Here is a 16839-nt window from a genome sequence, read left to right as displayed (position 1 = left end):
CATACATACATACATACATAAGACATAACATTATCAGAACACATAGTTTAATGAAGAAACTACAATTATTATTTTGATCGTTTTAGAAAGAAGACGCGAAACCAAAATCTACTTCTCGCAAACTTGACGAAGCGAGCAAGGTATTATTTTATTTTTTTATTATTTTTTTTAAAATTCTATTTAATTCTATTCGAACACGCGATATATTACATTTGTCTTTTTTTTTTTTTTATATAATTTTTTCCCTCCATTTACAATTTTAGAAAAAGGAACCACTTACGAGACGTAGATCATCGACAAAGTCTACAGAGGGGTCTAAGGTACAGGGAATAGAGAGCACAATAGTTTGCAATATCTCACGAATTTGTTACAGTTCTTCCATTTGTTTATTTTATATTTTTTATTTATTATACGTTTTATTCATTCGTATGAATATTATTCAGGATGAAGAACCTACGTCAGATTCTAAAGAAAGGGATAATGTTTCCAATGGAACAAAGGTACTTACATAAATGTGTTTCTTATCAAGTGTGTTAACCTTTCGCATTAACGTGAAAAATCATATTGGCGAACGGCGAATAAATTTTATCGTTTCTGTACTTTTTTCTAGAAGGAAGAAGTCGTCGCTAAAGCTAAAACTGTTGGAAAGGAAGAAAAGAAGGTACAGAATGAACGTATAAATCTATTACACGTGCAATTTACATGCTATACACGTACATAAAAACGAACAACACCAAATATAAGTGTTTAAGTTCACTTTCATTTATTTTAGGAGGAACTCAAACCCACACTCAAAGTAGAAGAATCTAAGGTATACATAAAACGAATACGACACGTTATTTATCGATATTTTCACGTACAACACAAAGACTTCACACGACACGATTCATTTTTAGATACAAGAATCCTCAAAATCAAAGACTCTCGGTAAACCCGAGGAGACCAAGGTACACTTTTCACCTATCTCGTCCTTTTTTTGGTAATAATTCTAATATTTGTAACAAACTTTTTGAACACAAGATTATTATTAACTTTTAGGAATCCACCGCGAAATCCAAAACACCCGTTGATAAACCCGAAGAGGTGAAGGTACACAACACTACACTAAAAATCATTTTTTTATACGTTTTTATAACGTAAGACACAATCCTTAACATATTTATCTTTTTAGAGGAAAGAATCAGCACCAAAACATAAGACCACACTTACTAAACCCGAGGAGGCTAAGGTATATAAAATGGCGCCCCTTTTTTTCTTAGTTAGATACCACAATTTTTATATAAGTCCAAAACACGATTCTAAATAGCTACACAATTGATAATTTTTTTTTAGAAGGAGGAACCTGCTTTAAAACCCAAAACCACACTTGCTAAATCTGAGGAGGCTAAGGTACATAAAATGGCGCTCTTTTTTTTCTTAGTTAGATACCACAATTTTTACGCAAAACACGATCCTAAATAGCTACACAATTGATAATTTTTTTTTAGAAGGAGGAACCTGCTTTAAAACCCAAAACCACACTTGCTAAACCTGAGGAGGCTAAGGTACATAAAATGGCGCTCCTTTTTTTCTTAGTTAGATACCACAATTTTTACGCAAAACACGATCCTAAATAGCTACACAATTAATAATTTTTTTTAGGAGAAACCTGCTTTAAAATCCAAAACCACACATGCTAAACCCGAGGAGGCTAAGGTACATAAGATGCCGCTCCTTTTTTTATTAGTTATATCACAATTTTTACACAAAACACGATCCTAAATAGTCACACAATTGATACTCTTTTTTAGAAGGAAGAACCTACTTTAAAATCCAAAACCACACTTGCTAAACCAGAGGAGACTAAGGTACATAAGATGTCATGTCTTTTTTTTTTTTAGTTAGATACAATTACATTACACAATTACATATAATTTTTTCACAAAACACGATCCTAAGTAGCCACACAATTAATACTTTCTTTTAGAAGGAGAAACCTACTTTAAAATCCAAAACCACACATGCTAAATCCGAGGAGGCTAAGGTACATAAGATGCCGCTCCTTTTTTTATTAGTTATATCACAATTTTTACACAAAACACGATCCTAAATAGTCACACAATTGATACTCTTTTTTAGAAGGAAGAACCTACTTTAAAATCCAAAACCACATTTGCTAAACCAGAGGAGACTAAGGTACATAAGATGTCATGTCTTTTTTTTTTTAGTTAGATACAATTACATTACACAATTACATATAATTTTTTCACAAAACACGATCCTAAGTAGCCACACAATTAATACTTTCTTTTAGAAGGAGAAACCTACTTTAAAACCCAAAACCACACTTGCTAAACCGGAGGAGACTAAGGTATATAATATGGCGCCCCTTTTTTTCTTAGTTAGATACCAAAATTTTTTTTACACAAAACATGATCCTAAATAACCACACAATTGATACTTTTTTTAGAAGAAGGAATCTGTTCCACAATCTAAGACCACACTTACTAATCCTGTAGAATCTAAGGTACATAGATTCCTTCTTTTCTTAGTTATATCACAATTTCTACACAAAACACGATCCTAAATAGCCACAAAATTGATACTTCTTTTTAGAAGGAGGAATCTACTTTAAAACCCAAAACTACACTTGGTAAACCCGAGGAGGCTAAGGTACATAAGATCGTGTCCCTTTTTTTTCAGTTAGATACCAAAATTTTTATATACATCTAAAACACGACTCTAGTCACACAATTGATAATTTCTTTTTAGAAGGAGGAACCTGCTTTAAAACCCAAAACCACACTTGCTAAACCCGAGGAGGATAAGGTACAAAAGATCATGTCCCTTCTTTAGTTAGATACACACAATTTTTATACAAAACATGATCCTAAATAGCCACACAATTCATACTTTTTTTAGAAGGAAGAATCTGTTCCAAAATCTAAGACCACACTTACTAATCCTGTAGAATCTAAGGTAACATAAGATGCCTTTTTTTCTTAGTTATATCACAATTTTTACACGAAACACGATCTTAAATAGCCACACCATTGATACTTTTTTAGAAGGAAGAATCTGTTCCAAAATCTAAGACCACACTTACTAATCCTGTAGAATCTAAGGTAACATAAGATTCCTTTTTTTCTTAGTTATATCACAATTTTTACACGAAACATGATCTTAAGTAGCCACACAATTGATACTTCTTTTTAGAAGGAGGAACCTGCTTTAAAACCCAAAACCACACTTGCTAAACCCGAGGAGGCTAAGGTACAAATGATCATGTCCCTTTTTTAGTTAGATACACACAATTTTTATACAAAACATGATCCTAAATAACCACACAATTGATACTTCTTTTTAGAAGGAAGAATCTGTTCCAAAATCTAAGACCACACTTACTAATCCTGTAGAATCTAAGGTAACATAAGATTCCTATTTTTCTTAGTTATATCACAATTTTTACACGAAACATGATCTTAAGTAGCCACACAATTGATACTTCTTTTTAGAAGGAGGAACCTGCTTTAAAACCCAAAACCACACTTGCTAAACCCGAGGAGGCTAAGGTACAAATGATCATGTCCCTTTTTTAGTTAGATACACACAATTTTTATACAAAACATGATCCTAAATAACCACACAATTGATACTTCTTTTTAGAAGGAGGAACCTGCTTTAAAACCCAAAACCACACTTGCCAAACCCGAGGAGGATAAGGTACAAAAGATCATGTCCCTTCTTTAGTTAGATACACACAATTTTTATACAAAACATGATCCTAAATAGCCACACAATTCATACTTTTTTTAGAAGGAAGAATCTGTTCCAAAATCTAAGACCACACTTACTAATCCTGTAGAATCTAAGGTAACATAAGATTCCTTTTTTTCTTAGTTATATCACAATTTTTACACGAAACACGATCTTAAATAGCCACACCATTGATACTTTTTTAGAAGGAGGAATCTGTTCCAAAATCTAAGACCACACTTACTAATCCTGTAGAATCTAAGGTAACATAAGATTCCTTTTTTTCTTAGTTATATCACAATTTTTACACGAAACATGATCTTAAGTAGCCACACAATTGATACTTCTTTTTAGAAGGAGGAACCTGCTTTAAAACCCAAAACCACACTTGCTAAACTGGAGGAGCCTAAGGTACAAAAGATCATGTCCCCTTTTTAGTTAGATACACACAATTTTTACACAAATAGCCACACAATTGATACTTTTTTTAGAAGGAAGAATCTGTTCCAAAATCTAAGACCACACTTACTAATCCTGTAGAATCTAAGGTAACATAAGATTCCTTTTTTTCTTAGTTATATCACAATTTTTACACGAAACATGACCTTAAGTAGCCACAAAATTGATACTTCTTTTTAGAAGGAGGAACCTGCTTTAAAACCCAAAACCACACTTGCTAAACCCGAGGAGACTAAGGTACAAAAGATCATGTCCCTTTTTTAGTTAGATATACACAATTTTTATACAAAACATGATCTTAAATAGCCACACAATTGATACTTTTTTAGAAGGAGGAATCTGTTCCAAAATCTAAAACCACACTTACTAAACCTGTAGAATCTAAGGTAACATAAGATTCCTTTTTTTCTTAGTTATATCACGATTTTTACACGAAACATGATCCTAAGTAGCCACACAATTGATACTTCTTTTTAGAAGGAGGAATCTACTTTAAAACCCAAAACCACACTTGCTAAACTGGAGGAGCCTAAGGTACAAAAGATCATGTCCCCTTTTTAGTTAGATACACACATTTTTTACACAAAACATGATCCTAAATAGCCACACAATTGATACTTTTTTTAGAAGGAAGAATCTGTTCCAAAATCTAAAACCACACTTACTAATCCTGTAGAATCTAAGGTACATAAAATTCCTTTTTTTCTTAGTTATATCACAATTTTTACACAAAACACGATCTGAAATAGCCACACAATTGATACTTCTTTTTAGAAAGAGGAATCTACTTTAAAACCCAAAACCATACTTGCTAAACCCGAGGAGGCTAAGGTATATAAAATGGTGCCCCTCTTTTTTTTTTAGTTAGATACCAAAATTTTTATATGCATCTAAAACACTATCTTAAATAGCCACAAATTGCTGATTTTTTTTTAGAAGGAGGAATCTGTTTCAAAATCTAAGACACTTACTAAACCCGCAGAGGCTAAGGTACATAAGATCACATTCCTTTTTTTCTTAGTTAGATATCACAATTTTTCTCAAAACACGATCCTAAATAGCTACGCAATTGGTTTTTTTTAGAAGGAAGAACCTGCTTTAAAACCCAAAACCACACTTGCTAAACCCGAGGAGGCTAAGGTACATAAGATCACATTCCTTTTTTTTTCTTAGTTAGATACAAAACATGATCCTAAACAGCCACGCAATTGGTTTTTTTTAGAAGGAAGAACCTGTTCCTAAACCTAAAGTTACACTTACTAAACCTGAAGAAGCTAAGGTACATGAAATGGCGTCCCCTTTTTTCTCTTAGTTAGATACCACAATATATCCAGGACAGGATCCTATAAATAGCTACACAATTGATGATTTTCTTTTTAGAAAGAAGAACTTGCTCCAAAACCTAAAGTCACACTTGGTAAACCCGAGGAGGCTAAGGTACATAAGATCATATCCCTTTTTTCTTAGTTAGATCCATACAATTTTTACGTTCAAAACACGATCCTAAATAGCCACGCAATTGATTTTTTTTAGAAGGAAGAACCTGCCCCAAAAGCTAAAACCACACTTGGTAAACCTGAGGAAGCCAAGGTACATAAGATCGCGCCTCTTTTTGCTTAGTTAGATACCACAATTTTTACGCAAAATACGATCCTAAATAGCCACACAATTGGTTTTTTTTTTTTTTAGAAGGGAGAACCTACTCCAAAACCTAAAGTTACATTTGGTAAACCCGAACAACCAAAGGTACACGAAATTAATCACTCACTCGTATAACACAACGTTAATTTGTTAATTTGTTCATATACGTACATGACACTACTTCTTATTGCACTCATCCATTTATGCATTTGCACAAGCGTGTATATCACGTAATTTCACTACTTCAATTTTTTTTATCTCGCAAACTAAATAAAGATTTTTTTTGAAGCAAACTAAATTGAAGCAGATCATCATCTCGCATAATTTAATCATATTTATTTTTCAGCAATCGCTAAAAAATTATACGTAACAACAATTAATTCATCGAAGCATAATTTCATTCATCGATCGTAACTATTGAGATCTATTTTTTTTAAACAATCTTTTTTTTCTCGTTTTTTTTACAGGAAGAGGAACAGACCAGAAAGCTTAGCCTCAAGCCGGGAGCGAAGGTAAATTTAATTGGACTAAACTAACAACTGAGAGATAAAATTTTCATCCGCTTTTCTATCGCTTCGTTTCTAAATATATTGATTTTCTTAAATTACAGATCGAAGAGGAAGCGAAGACTCTGAACAAGGTGGAACTCAAGGTGAGTGTGAGATTTTTTTTTCTCGCGAATCATAATGTTCCGTAGTTAATTAGAAAGGTTAGTAATTGCGAGACAACTTTGCCGGGTTGGTTATTCGCAAGTTGAAATTTTTTTCTCGAATAAATGATACGTTAAATGCAGCCAGTGGCAGCCGAGACGAACGAGAAGAGATCTGGACTACGCAAACCACCGAAATACGAAATTAAAGCCGACAACTTTCAATCTATCCAACTTAAACCAGTTTCGAGGGATCCTAAAACACCTCAAAAAGCTGAAAATGGCAGTATCGATTTGAAGGTATTCTCTTTCGTGAAGGGGATTCTAAATATATATCCAATATGTATATATATATATATATATATATGTATATATTCTCTTTCTCTTTCGCACTCTTTCTCTCGCATCTCTACATCTCTATATCTTTTCCTTCCATTCTTCTTTGTCTATGCTACATGTTGGATACTTATCATCGAATTTACAATCGTTCTATCTTCATTGTGACTAGGAAACAATTCTATTCTCTTTCTTTCTCTCTCTCTCTCTCTCTCTCTCTCACACACACACACACCTTGAATAATTCTTCTCTCTGTGCTTATCAAATTTACAGAATTTCGATATTCTTGTACGATATTCTTCTCATCTTCTATCCTTTCTCTATTCAACGTTATTTCTGCTTTTCTTTCTCAACTGTCTGTAACAATGATTGGAAATACAAATTGTCGTAATATAAATTAATATAATTCGAAGATTCTTCTCCATCTTCGATCTCCTCTCTCTCTCTCTCTCTCTCTCTCTCTCTCTCTCTCTCTCTCTCTCTCTCTCTCTCTCTCTCTCTCTCTCTCTCTCTCTCTCTCTCTCTCTCTCTCTCTCTCTCTCTCTCTCTCTCTTCTAATACCAAAATACTTCATCGATAAATCTATGTATAACAAAATTCTAAGGTGTTCTCTCGACTCTGCCTCCACAAGAAAAAAAAAACATTATTTTCTGGGATTTGGAATTTTCTTTTTCTATGTTGAAATCAATCTGTGCTCTATCTGTCGCCTATCTATCTACCTTTCATGGAAACAGCTTTAACCTCGTTCTCGAAGCTCGAACAACGATTGAGATTCGAGAGCATTAATCCTAAATTCGATTGGTTCGCGCAGAAAACGGAGAAGGCGGAGAAGGTCGAGGCGAAGAAGACAAAAGTTGCGAAAACGGCCAAGGAGAAGAGCTACGAGCTTCCAGAGATTCCAGATTACGAGCGGCCCGTGCTGGAGAAGCCGCAGGAGTTCGACTTTGGGGAGCACGTGGCTCGAGACAAGACTAAGCTGGAAAGACCAGCGACGCAGGTAAGGGAAGAATATTATTATTTTCTTCTTATTTTTATCGATTAAGTGAGATTACACGTATTTTATTAAATATGTCATTTGTACCTGGACACTAATCAATTTTCTTTTCACGCGGCCGGGCAGAAATTCGAATCCAAGGTGAGCAATCGATCAGTTATTATTAATACGGGAATAAGAAAACGAAATTTGCCAAATTGCTGCCCGCTTCGCTTTTGCATCAGATACAGAGGAAGATTTTGCAACGTCCCCGGTTAAATACTATCGCGTCTTCTTCCCTCGAATTTCGTAACCGATTCTCCATCGGTTTTTAACATCGATGAAAACGGGAGAAATCGGGCGATGTGCAAGATTCAATGGTTGAAGTTACGAATAAAGTTACTTAAAGTTAATTTAAATCGTAATAACAATTGCTAAATAACTGATAGTGGCAAACGATCGAAATTTATTATGAAAATCGGATCGGCTGTAACAGCTGCAACGAATAAATGTTATTCGAGCATTTTAACAAGTAATCATTCATTCAAAATACAAACTTTATTCGAAATTTTTAACTTTTTCAACGGGTTCGACTTCGATCGGCGAGAGATCGGTTGATCGTTAAATCCTTTTCTCGGATTCTCGATCGTGGTTTTTGACGAAACGTCGAAATACCCGGAGCGACACCCGGTTTCGAGCTTTTAATTAACGCAACACGATCGCACGTACTAATAATCGAACGAATAAAATCATCGTTTGGCAACCGATGAATCCTCCCTCTCTCCTCTATCAACCAAAGAGATGGGGGGAGGGGGGAATATTTTGGCAAATAACCGGCTCGTATATCACGCCCCTCGGATCCCTGATTTTTCGACTCGAAAATTAGGATGGAGAAAATGTCGTTCGCTATTTTTGGTCTTATTACGTCCCTCCTGCCTCGTGCCCGCCATATCTCTTCGCTTCGATTTCACCCGACCGATTTCAGAGGGATCAGTCTCGACTCGGGCTTAATCTCGTCACGACCATCGACGCGAATTCGTCCCATCGACGACCAATCTCGATTTACTGGTAAATTCGATCGTGTTCGCCCGTGTTTCTCTCTTTTTCTCTTTTTTTTCTTTTTTCTTTTTTTCTTTCTCTCTCTTTCTCTCTCGACACGATTTTTCGAATCGAGGGTGAAACGCTTTGCCTGTACACGCATTGCCTAAAAAAGAAAAAAAAAAAAAATTGACCGATTTATCTGATCGCATGTATAGCCGAAAGTGCCAGAAATCAAAGCGCCAGAGACACCGAAGATCGAAGTGATCAAAGACGTAACGCCGGCTGGAAGCAGAAAGAGTTCGTTGATTCCTGGTAGCGGCACGACCAGTCGACGGGGCTCCTTGATACCGCCCGAAGAATTGGGTCGCAGACCCAGCCTGATCATCAGTGACGAGGTATGTTACGAGGATTCTCTCTCTACTCTTGTAAAAAGTGTACGTACGTACGTATGTATGTATGTATGTACGTACGTACGTGTATGTATATATACCACACACACACATATATATATACATATCCAGTTTTTATATATACATATATATATTTTTTTTTTTTGCGAACACGCTGCGAAAAGATATCGTTCTCTCTCGAGAAATCGATATTCTGGCGGCCGTTCCCCCGCCTCGAACGATCGAGCGATCGATCTGCTCCGGGTGGGAAAACATGGAAGCTCTTGGATTTTTTGGATGGTAACGGAATTTTATCGCGAAATACCCGTTAATCAACCTCCCTTTGTCAAATTGCCAAGCAATGTTCTTAATAGCCCGCGATGTCTAATACCATTCCAGAAATAAACGCGTTCGCTCCTATTTTCGTGCAATTACTCATTACTTAATTTTTGATTCGCGGATCTTAATTGGGCGTGTCTTCAACTTCTTAATCCGTTAGACGGCAGGATCGATGGAATACAATGATAATTTATTTGAACCAGAGCAGATCGATTGTTCGTCTCTCGAGAAGCGAGTAAATCCTTGCTGGTTACTCGCGATCCTCGATTCCAAAAAATCTTTTTCAATCGTATGTTTACGTACGTAAACAGACGGTGGAGAAGAAAGACGATCGAGAGTATCCCGTAGAGGAAAAAAAAAAAAAGAAAAAAAATGAAGATTCGAAAGTAATGTAAAAAAAAAGCAATCGTAGGTAGCTCGTGTAAAGAAAAGATACACATAGATACAAGCGTAGGTAGATCCAGCGGCTGACTGCCCTAGAATTGTATTGGAGTTTCTTTTTTTTTTTATTATTTTTTTTTTTTATTTTGCAGTTTCGTAGCAACGTCAGTGATTTAGTGATCCCAATCGTGATAGTCTTAGAGCTAGATGTCCAAATCACGTGAACTCCCGACGTGTTTGTCTGATCACGACACCAAATTACGTGTCGGGTGTGTACGTTGATGTTAGTGTCAGCAATGCTAGTACAGCATCTCATCCTATTCGTGAATCGTCCAAACAGCCCAGCTTCTGAGAAACCAAATCATTTTCCCTTTGTTACCAAAACACAAACCCTTTTTCTCTTTCTCTCACGCTTCGAGAGAAATTGCTGTCCGAATTGTGTAAGCGTGAAAAATAAATAGGTAATTCAATAAGGGGGGAGGGGGATGAAGCTAAAGAAAAGGAATTCGTTCGAGGAGCGATATATGTGTACGATACAACGAAATCTTTCGAAACGATACAAACAAATTAGTAAAGGAGAGTTTGATTCATAGGAGAATAGAAAGCTGCGACCAGGCGAGGTGGTGGATGAGCGTAAGGTGAGAAAATGGAGAGAAAAAAAAAAGCGAATGCCTCGTCTGCAACCTTACTACTCGACTACCAATGCACTTATTTTTTTTTTTCACTTTCACATTTGTTCTTTTTCTTTTTCTCGCACGTTATTTCTTTTATCTTGTATCACACAAATTATTATTACGATACGCGTACTTATCGAATAAACATCGAACGAAGAGCGAAATTAAAATATTATTCTCTTCGCGATCATGATCTCTTCGTTCGACTCTGCCTGCTCACCTCGATTACTTTTTAGCACAATATTTACATTCATCTTCTTCGATCATCTTGCGCTCGATGAACCGGAAGCGGGAAAAAATTTCGCTTCCTATTTATATTTAATTTTTTAATAAATTTCGAATGGAAAGCGTTTCAACGAAGATCGAGCGCAAGATTGTCGGATTTTTTCGAAGCAGAGGTTCTATCGATTCAAGAAAACCTCGGCTCCTCTTTTTTTTTTATGAATTAATAATATATTATTGATCATGGATATATGCACAATTGCACCATTGCACCAACGCATCTCTGCACCTGGCACGGATCTGTTGCAACCGATTCTCTCTTTCTCTGACCATTTTATATATTCCACGATCGCTATTTAATATTAATACCGTTAATAAGATAATATAATTAATATATATATATTTATATAAAACATCAAACAAATCGTGAAAAATAACGACAAGGGAAAAAGAAAAAAAAAACGATTCGAGACGTGTCTGGCGCGATACGGATTCTCTTCTCCACCTTAAATCTTAAATCATTGGTGTATAAGGTTTCGTATTCGCTTCTAACATACATTACGGCTCATAGATTACATTTTGGCAAAAGGATTGTTCCGAAAGGACAGACGCATCAGCGTTAACAAATGCCTAGACCAGAGACAAACATCTACTACTAACTACTTTCCAACATTATCAATCTATGTATTCGTGTACATATACTATACGTATATATACGTATATATCGTTTACATGGTAAGTGAGAATACGTTTTCCACGATCCGAACACTTGTTATTTTCTGCCAACGGTCGGACAAAACTATCAATTTGCCGGACGCGAAGGACGACTTTGACTTATGCTATTGTACATTTAATACTTTGCCGTCTATTAATCAAACGCGGCCATTCGATCGTTTATTTCTAGCCGAATCACGCAGACACGCCACGGATTTTCACATCGAATTATCAACGGTTCGACTCGAGAAAAATTCGATCGTTCTATAACTCCCTTAAATTCTTTCCAAGTAAACGAAACGATCGCGCGTCGCTACGAGTCGCTACCAACTACACGTATTTGTGTTTACACTCGAAATATGAAACTTGGTATGTCCTCTGATTTGAACAGCGCTTGCGCGAAAACGAACGAACGAACAAAGAGGAACGAATTTATCGGCAAAACAGTCGGTAAAAATTTATTTTCTTTTTTTATTTACTTTTCCTGTACTGTATATCTCCATTTTTCCTCCTAAAAATTTTTTCTCTCTCTTTCTCTCTCTTTCTCTTTCATTGCGTTTTTATAATATGTATAATTTAAAAAAATAAATATTTCGGATACGCGTTATTAAGATACGTTTGCTATCACGTTAAGAGCAAAGGATACTAGAAGATTTCGCGATCGAAGATTATCTGAAAAACTCTGAAAGAATGCTGACATTTCGTCTCTATAATTTTTTGCAGTTGGGAAAATTACGCCCCGGCGAGGTGTTAGACACTAAGGTGAGATTTGTGTTCGCTATAACACAAAGCTTACCTGCCCGAACACCATTTACCTGCGAAATTTTTTATACTCTCTATATATATGTTTCTCACTTCATCGAACCTCGATTTTTGCTCCTACTACTTTTACACTTTTTTTTTTCTTTCTCCGTTTTTCTATTTCTATTTTTTATATACCTGACCCAACCACGAAGGATTTTTTAATCGAATTCCCAATTGAAGCTATATTATATATAAATACATATATATATATAAAAAAAGAGCAATTTAACAGCGATAAACTAAAACCAGCCAAATGTTGTATTCCCAGACGCAGGAAATGCAGAAAATGCCGCATACCACCATGGAAAGCCGATATAATATTCATTTTGCGATCACGCAATCTTTTTTTAGTTATATTTTTTCAAGCTGTCGCCGCTGCTGCCCACTCCCCGCTATCTCTACCATCGAGGCCTGTTTCTACGTGTTCGAGAGAGTACACTGGCAATCAGATGTAAATCCGTCTCTTCTTTCCGATAAAAATTCCCCTTATAGATATCTCGAATCCCTTCTCGAAACGAAAAAAAAAAAAAAAAACTTTTTTTCTCGTCGATTTTTCATTTCATTTTCTTTTTTTCTCTTTTTTTTTTTCTTTTTCATTTTTCCACGCACAACGTGCAGAATAAATCTGGCCGCCCTGGTGAACTGCAGGGGAAAGAGGTTAGCGTTATATTCACTATCTTTCGAATTGCACTTGCGTTATCTCGAATATTTATTTCTATTTCTTTTCTTTTTTTTCAATTCTACATGTTGCAATGCGCGTCTGTAAATATTTTGCAAAAAACCGCTCAACAGGCTTCCGGGCGTTTCGTCTTTGACGAATTTTTACGTCATTTTCCACCGATAATTGTCGATCAAACATTTCATTTACGATTGAAACGTTCCGCAGCTATGTATACTACAACATACTTTTTTGCTTAATTCGAGCGAATACTTATTTATTTGTACTGAAAACAGTAGAATTAGATAATGGTGGTAAGAAATATTTACGTGTTTTTTAATCGATGTTTGAATTTTGACCAAATGTATATTTCTTTTTCTTCTATTATTTTTCGTGTCTCGTGAGTAACCTTCGAATGTTTTATGTGTTTATCGTGTCAAGTCAAACGGACCGCAATATAAGAGATGGTTTGGTCAAATATCTCTGTACTGAATTCTATTATATACGGAATTACGAAATTTAAAACATTGTAACAATACTGGCAGGTCTATTTGAAATATGATACATATATGTGAAACTCAAATGTTGCTTGTTCTTAATGTTAATTTGTCGCGAATGAAAGTAATCGATACATGTTGATCATTGATCGTTCTCATATCGTTACACATCTCTAATAATCGAATCTTTATACAGTAATCATACGACGTTTATATTTGTTTATTAATTTGTTTATTTATTTAATTGTGTATTATCTATATGTACACTTTGATGTCTCTTTATAAATAATCCATATTGCGGTAATCGAGTCGCGATTTTCTTTCCTCCTTTCCTCAATTTTTTATAAATTGTCAACTGTGTCTCTCTCACTTTTTCTATCTCTCTTTCTCTCTCTTATCTTCATTATCCTCGTTCTCCTATACATATATATGTTTATTAACCACGCCTTATGTATCGCAATTGTATCTAACAGCGATGATGTGACGATGATCGAGAAGTTTCATGAACGTCACAAAAGTATTATACCTTTTATTATACCGCATCGAGTATCCTTCGAATGGACAAGCGATTTTTGTGACTAAACGAATCTACTTATAATCCCGTTCAAACGACTTTTTTTATTTGCACGTATCGTCGTTATGCGATTGTAAACGCATCGATCGATAATTCAAAATGAATCGCTTACTCTCTTATTGTTTACTGTTGGAAAGAAGGTCGAGGGAATGTCAAGGGAGGGGCAAGAGGCAGGTCCTTCGCTAGGACCGCCTATCCCCACTTCAGACGCTTTGTTGACAATCTTGACACCATACGCTACATAGTAGTAGAACTATAATTTGAATATTCAAAATCGTAAAAATTATTTTATGAAATTATGTTAGAATAATCATTTAAGACTGAAAGTGGATTTAAAATATTTTCAAAAGTATAAAGTATATATTAATTATTTTGATATAATATTAATATCTATATCTAGCTTATTTTGTACACATACAATTAATATCTAAACAACTCGAATACGAAATTACATTTATAAATTAAACTATCGTTATAAATTATAATTAGCTTATACATATGAAATAATATGAGAAATAAAATTTTTATATCATATCGATACATTAAAATTCTTTGGATTCTATATATCGAGATATAGATATAGATCGTTTTGTGACAAATATCATGGTAGAAACAAAAATGCGTAGAAACAAAAATAGACGTTTCTTTCCACTTTTTACCACGAGACTTTTTACCAGCAGTGAACAATATTTACTTACTTGGTTCGTCGAAAATTCGCGAAGGAATATGCATCGATCGACGCGGTGCACAATACTCTCCCTTTATTTTATGCGTATTCCTATATTAATTTTTATGCGTATTTATCGTTTCGTAGCGAAGCTCTTCTCACGACACGAACTTCGTAAACTTTTCAGATTTAATCTCGTTAAATAGCGTTAAGTTTAACCCTGTGACTGATCAATTGGCGAAAATTAAGCGTCGAATTCGTGAGAATTCGAATCAACACCCTTCTCTCTTTCTCTCTCTCCACGTAACTCGCACAACCTTTCATTTATGAGTTGTCCCATATTGTATACCCCCTTTCTCGAATCGTCCACTATTCCGATTCTCTTCGTATCACAGAAGCGAATCAGAATGATATCACCAGACTTTTGCTGCAATTTATTATTATTTTGATTTATCATTTTACCTTCCCCCTTATCTGAATAAAAGAAGACAAGCAAAAGTCTTGGTATCTCGTTTCCTCGATTTAGTTGCATTAACATTGTGAATAACGATGAACGATCTTAATGCTTCGTGTTAACCACGTAGATTAACGATGTGACTAAAACAGTTTGTAATTTAAAGGCATGATTAATCATTCACGGCACCACGGCACATAGCATACGGCATGAGATGCACCCGAATATCGAACCGAGTCGTAACTTTCGCCCTGTTCATCGAATTATATATGGAATAATTATTCGATCGGAGAAATCGACGAAGCAGGTAAGAGTGGGCGAAAGTCGCGCGCTTGATTCGTTGCTGCTTGTTCGCTTTCTTCCGAAAGCTTTCGATGCTTGAAACGAAAAAAAAAAAAAAAAAATAAAAAAATAAAAAAAAAATAAAAAAGATAAATGATGGAAAAAAATCGCTTTATCGATTGATGAATACGATCGATTGATACAGCGTCGTCGTCCGAGCACGGACGTCCGAAGACCCAGCGTGGCGGACCTCGAGAATAAGATCAATCAGCCGAGCACACCTCTTCGAGATGTCGGACCACCGGGACCACCTCAAATCATCGATGTCCAGGAATCGTATTCCGCGGTGGAAGGTACGTTAACTAACTTATCGACCGATCGAATTATCGACACAACAACCACTTTTCTTTTAGTCCAGTTTTACCCGTTGAGAAAGTAACTAGTTAAAAATTTCGAACAAAGTTTACTTTAAATAATTACTTACTAATTAAAATAACATTTTATTCGTAACTGTTGTAGTCGATCCGCTTTTCACATAACCTCGTCCATTTGCCACTACAATTATTTACGATTGTTATCACATTTTGAACGAGAAACTATCGAAATTAACCTTATTCGTAACCTCAATTATTTTACGCTCATCACTGCCTTTTAGACTCGACGGCGTACCTCACGGTTGGTGTTGAGGGTACGCCAGCGCCCACTTTCAAATTCTACAAAGGGATCACCGAGATCATCGAAGGTGGCCGATTCAAGTTCCTTACGGACACAGAGACCAATACGATCACCCTCTGCATGAGGAAGACGAAGCCCAACGACGAGGGCACGTACAAGATCGTCGTGAGCAATATCCATGGCGAGGATTCCGCCGAGATGCAGCTTTACGTTTCCGGTATGGAAAACCTCCTCCTCTCTCCCCCCCATCTCGACTCGATTTTTATATTCGTTTATATTCGACGTATATTCGCCAGACGCCAGTGGTATGGACTTCCGTGCTATGTTGAAAAAGAGAAGGTATCAGAAATGGGCAAGAGAGGAGCAAGAGCAAGAAAAGGTAGATTTGAAGGAAGTGGAGAAACCGATGCCAGCTTTGAAAAAAGTGGAAAAGGTACGTGTATATTTATTATACGCTTATATCGTTATTCGATTCATGATCACGTGGTTCGATACTTCGAATATCGAATTTTTATATTTTTTCTTTTTTTTTTTTCTTCTTGTATGTCTTGACGGAGCTTGTTTATTTTTATTATGGTATGCATGATGAATTACTCTATGATTCGTTGCAAGTCTGCTGCACTTCATTCGTATTCTCGATAGTATTTGTCAAATGTCGCATAACAGCTCGGTAC

At 35.7% G+C, this 16839-nt stretch overlaps 1 protein-coding gene across 50 annotated transcripts in view; it reads left to right on the top strand.

Annotated features, from left to right (window-relative positions):
• bent (projectin protein bent) overlaps positions 1-16839 on the top strand; it is a 69400-nt gene that overhangs the window by 17525 nt on the left and 35036 nt on the right. For 12 of the 50 annotated variants that reach the window (XM_086906874.1, XM_086906916.1, XM_086906915.1 and 9 more), the window contains 46 exons: positions 87-140; positions 264-320; positions 444-500; positions 611-661; positions 773-811; positions 897-947; positions 1039-1089; positions 1172-1228; positions 1333-1389; positions 1488-1544; positions 1642-1695; positions 1791-1847; positions 1967-2023; positions 2119-2175; positions 2294-2350; positions 2450-2506; positions 2596-2652; positions 2752-2808; positions 2902-2958; positions 3048-3104; positions 3196-3252; positions 3347-3403; positions 3495-3551; positions 3646-3702; positions 3796-3852; positions 3942-3998; positions 4227-4283; positions 4375-4431; positions 4524-4580; positions 4672-4728; positions 4822-4878; positions 5131-5184; positions 5278-5334; positions 5417-5473; positions 5575-5631; positions 5728-5784; positions 5884-5940; positions 6303-6347; positions 6446-6487; positions 7633-7818; positions 7942-7956; positions 9051-9230; positions 10538-10582; positions 15696-15843; positions 16146-16382; positions 16462-16598. In XM_086906874.1, coding sequence (XP_086763000.1) covers positions 87-140; positions 264-320; positions 444-500; positions 611-661; positions 773-811; positions 897-947; positions 1039-1089; positions 1172-1228; positions 1333-1389; positions 1488-1544; positions 1642-1695; positions 1791-1847; positions 1967-2023; positions 2119-2175; positions 2294-2350; positions 2450-2506; positions 2596-2652; positions 2752-2808; positions 2902-2958; positions 3048-3104; positions 3196-3252; positions 3347-3403; positions 3495-3551; positions 3646-3702; positions 3796-3852; positions 3942-3998; positions 4227-4283; positions 4375-4431; positions 4524-4580; positions 4672-4728; positions 4822-4878; positions 5131-5184; positions 5278-5334; positions 5417-5473; positions 5575-5631; positions 5728-5784; positions 5884-5940; positions 6303-6347; positions 6446-6487; positions 7633-7818; positions 7942-7956; positions 9051-9230; positions 10538-10582; positions 15696-15843; positions 16146-16382; positions 16462-16598 — 3099 coding nt within the window. Of the gene's footprint in view, positions 1-86; positions 141-263; positions 321-443; positions 501-610; positions 662-772; positions 812-896; positions 948-1038; positions 1090-1171; positions 1229-1332; positions 1390-1487; positions 1545-1641; positions 1696-1790; positions 1848-1966; positions 2024-2118; positions 2176-2293; positions 2351-2449; positions 2507-2595; positions 2653-2751; positions 2809-2901; positions 2959-3047; positions 3105-3195; positions 3253-3346; positions 3404-3494; positions 3552-3645; positions 3703-3795; positions 3853-3941; positions 3999-4226; positions 4284-4374; positions 4432-4523; positions 4581-4671; positions 4729-4821; positions 4879-5130; positions 5185-5277; positions 5335-5416; positions 5474-5574; positions 5632-5727; positions 5785-5883; positions 5941-6302; positions 6348-6445; positions 6488-7632; positions 7819-7941; positions 7957-9050; positions 9231-10537; positions 10583-12277; positions 12317-15695; positions 15844-16145; positions 16383-16461; positions 16599-16839 lie in introns of all 50 variants that reach the window. The other 38 variants (XM_086906922.1, XM_086906918.1, XM_086906913.1 and 35 more) reach the window with 33 other exon arrangements.

Source organism: Apis florea, unplaced genomic scaffold (genome assembly GCF_048593485.1).
Source record: "Apis florea isolate Af1SG1 unplaced genomic scaffold, ASM4859348v1 contig_2495_pilon, whole genome shotgun sequence".
In the NCBI taxonomy this organism is placed as follows: domain Eukaryota; kingdom Metazoa; phylum Arthropoda; class Insecta; order Hymenoptera; family Apidae; genus Apis; species Apis florea.
The sequence above is the reverse complement of the archived record's forward strand: the minus strand, read 5'-3'. Positions and strand labels throughout refer to the sequence as shown.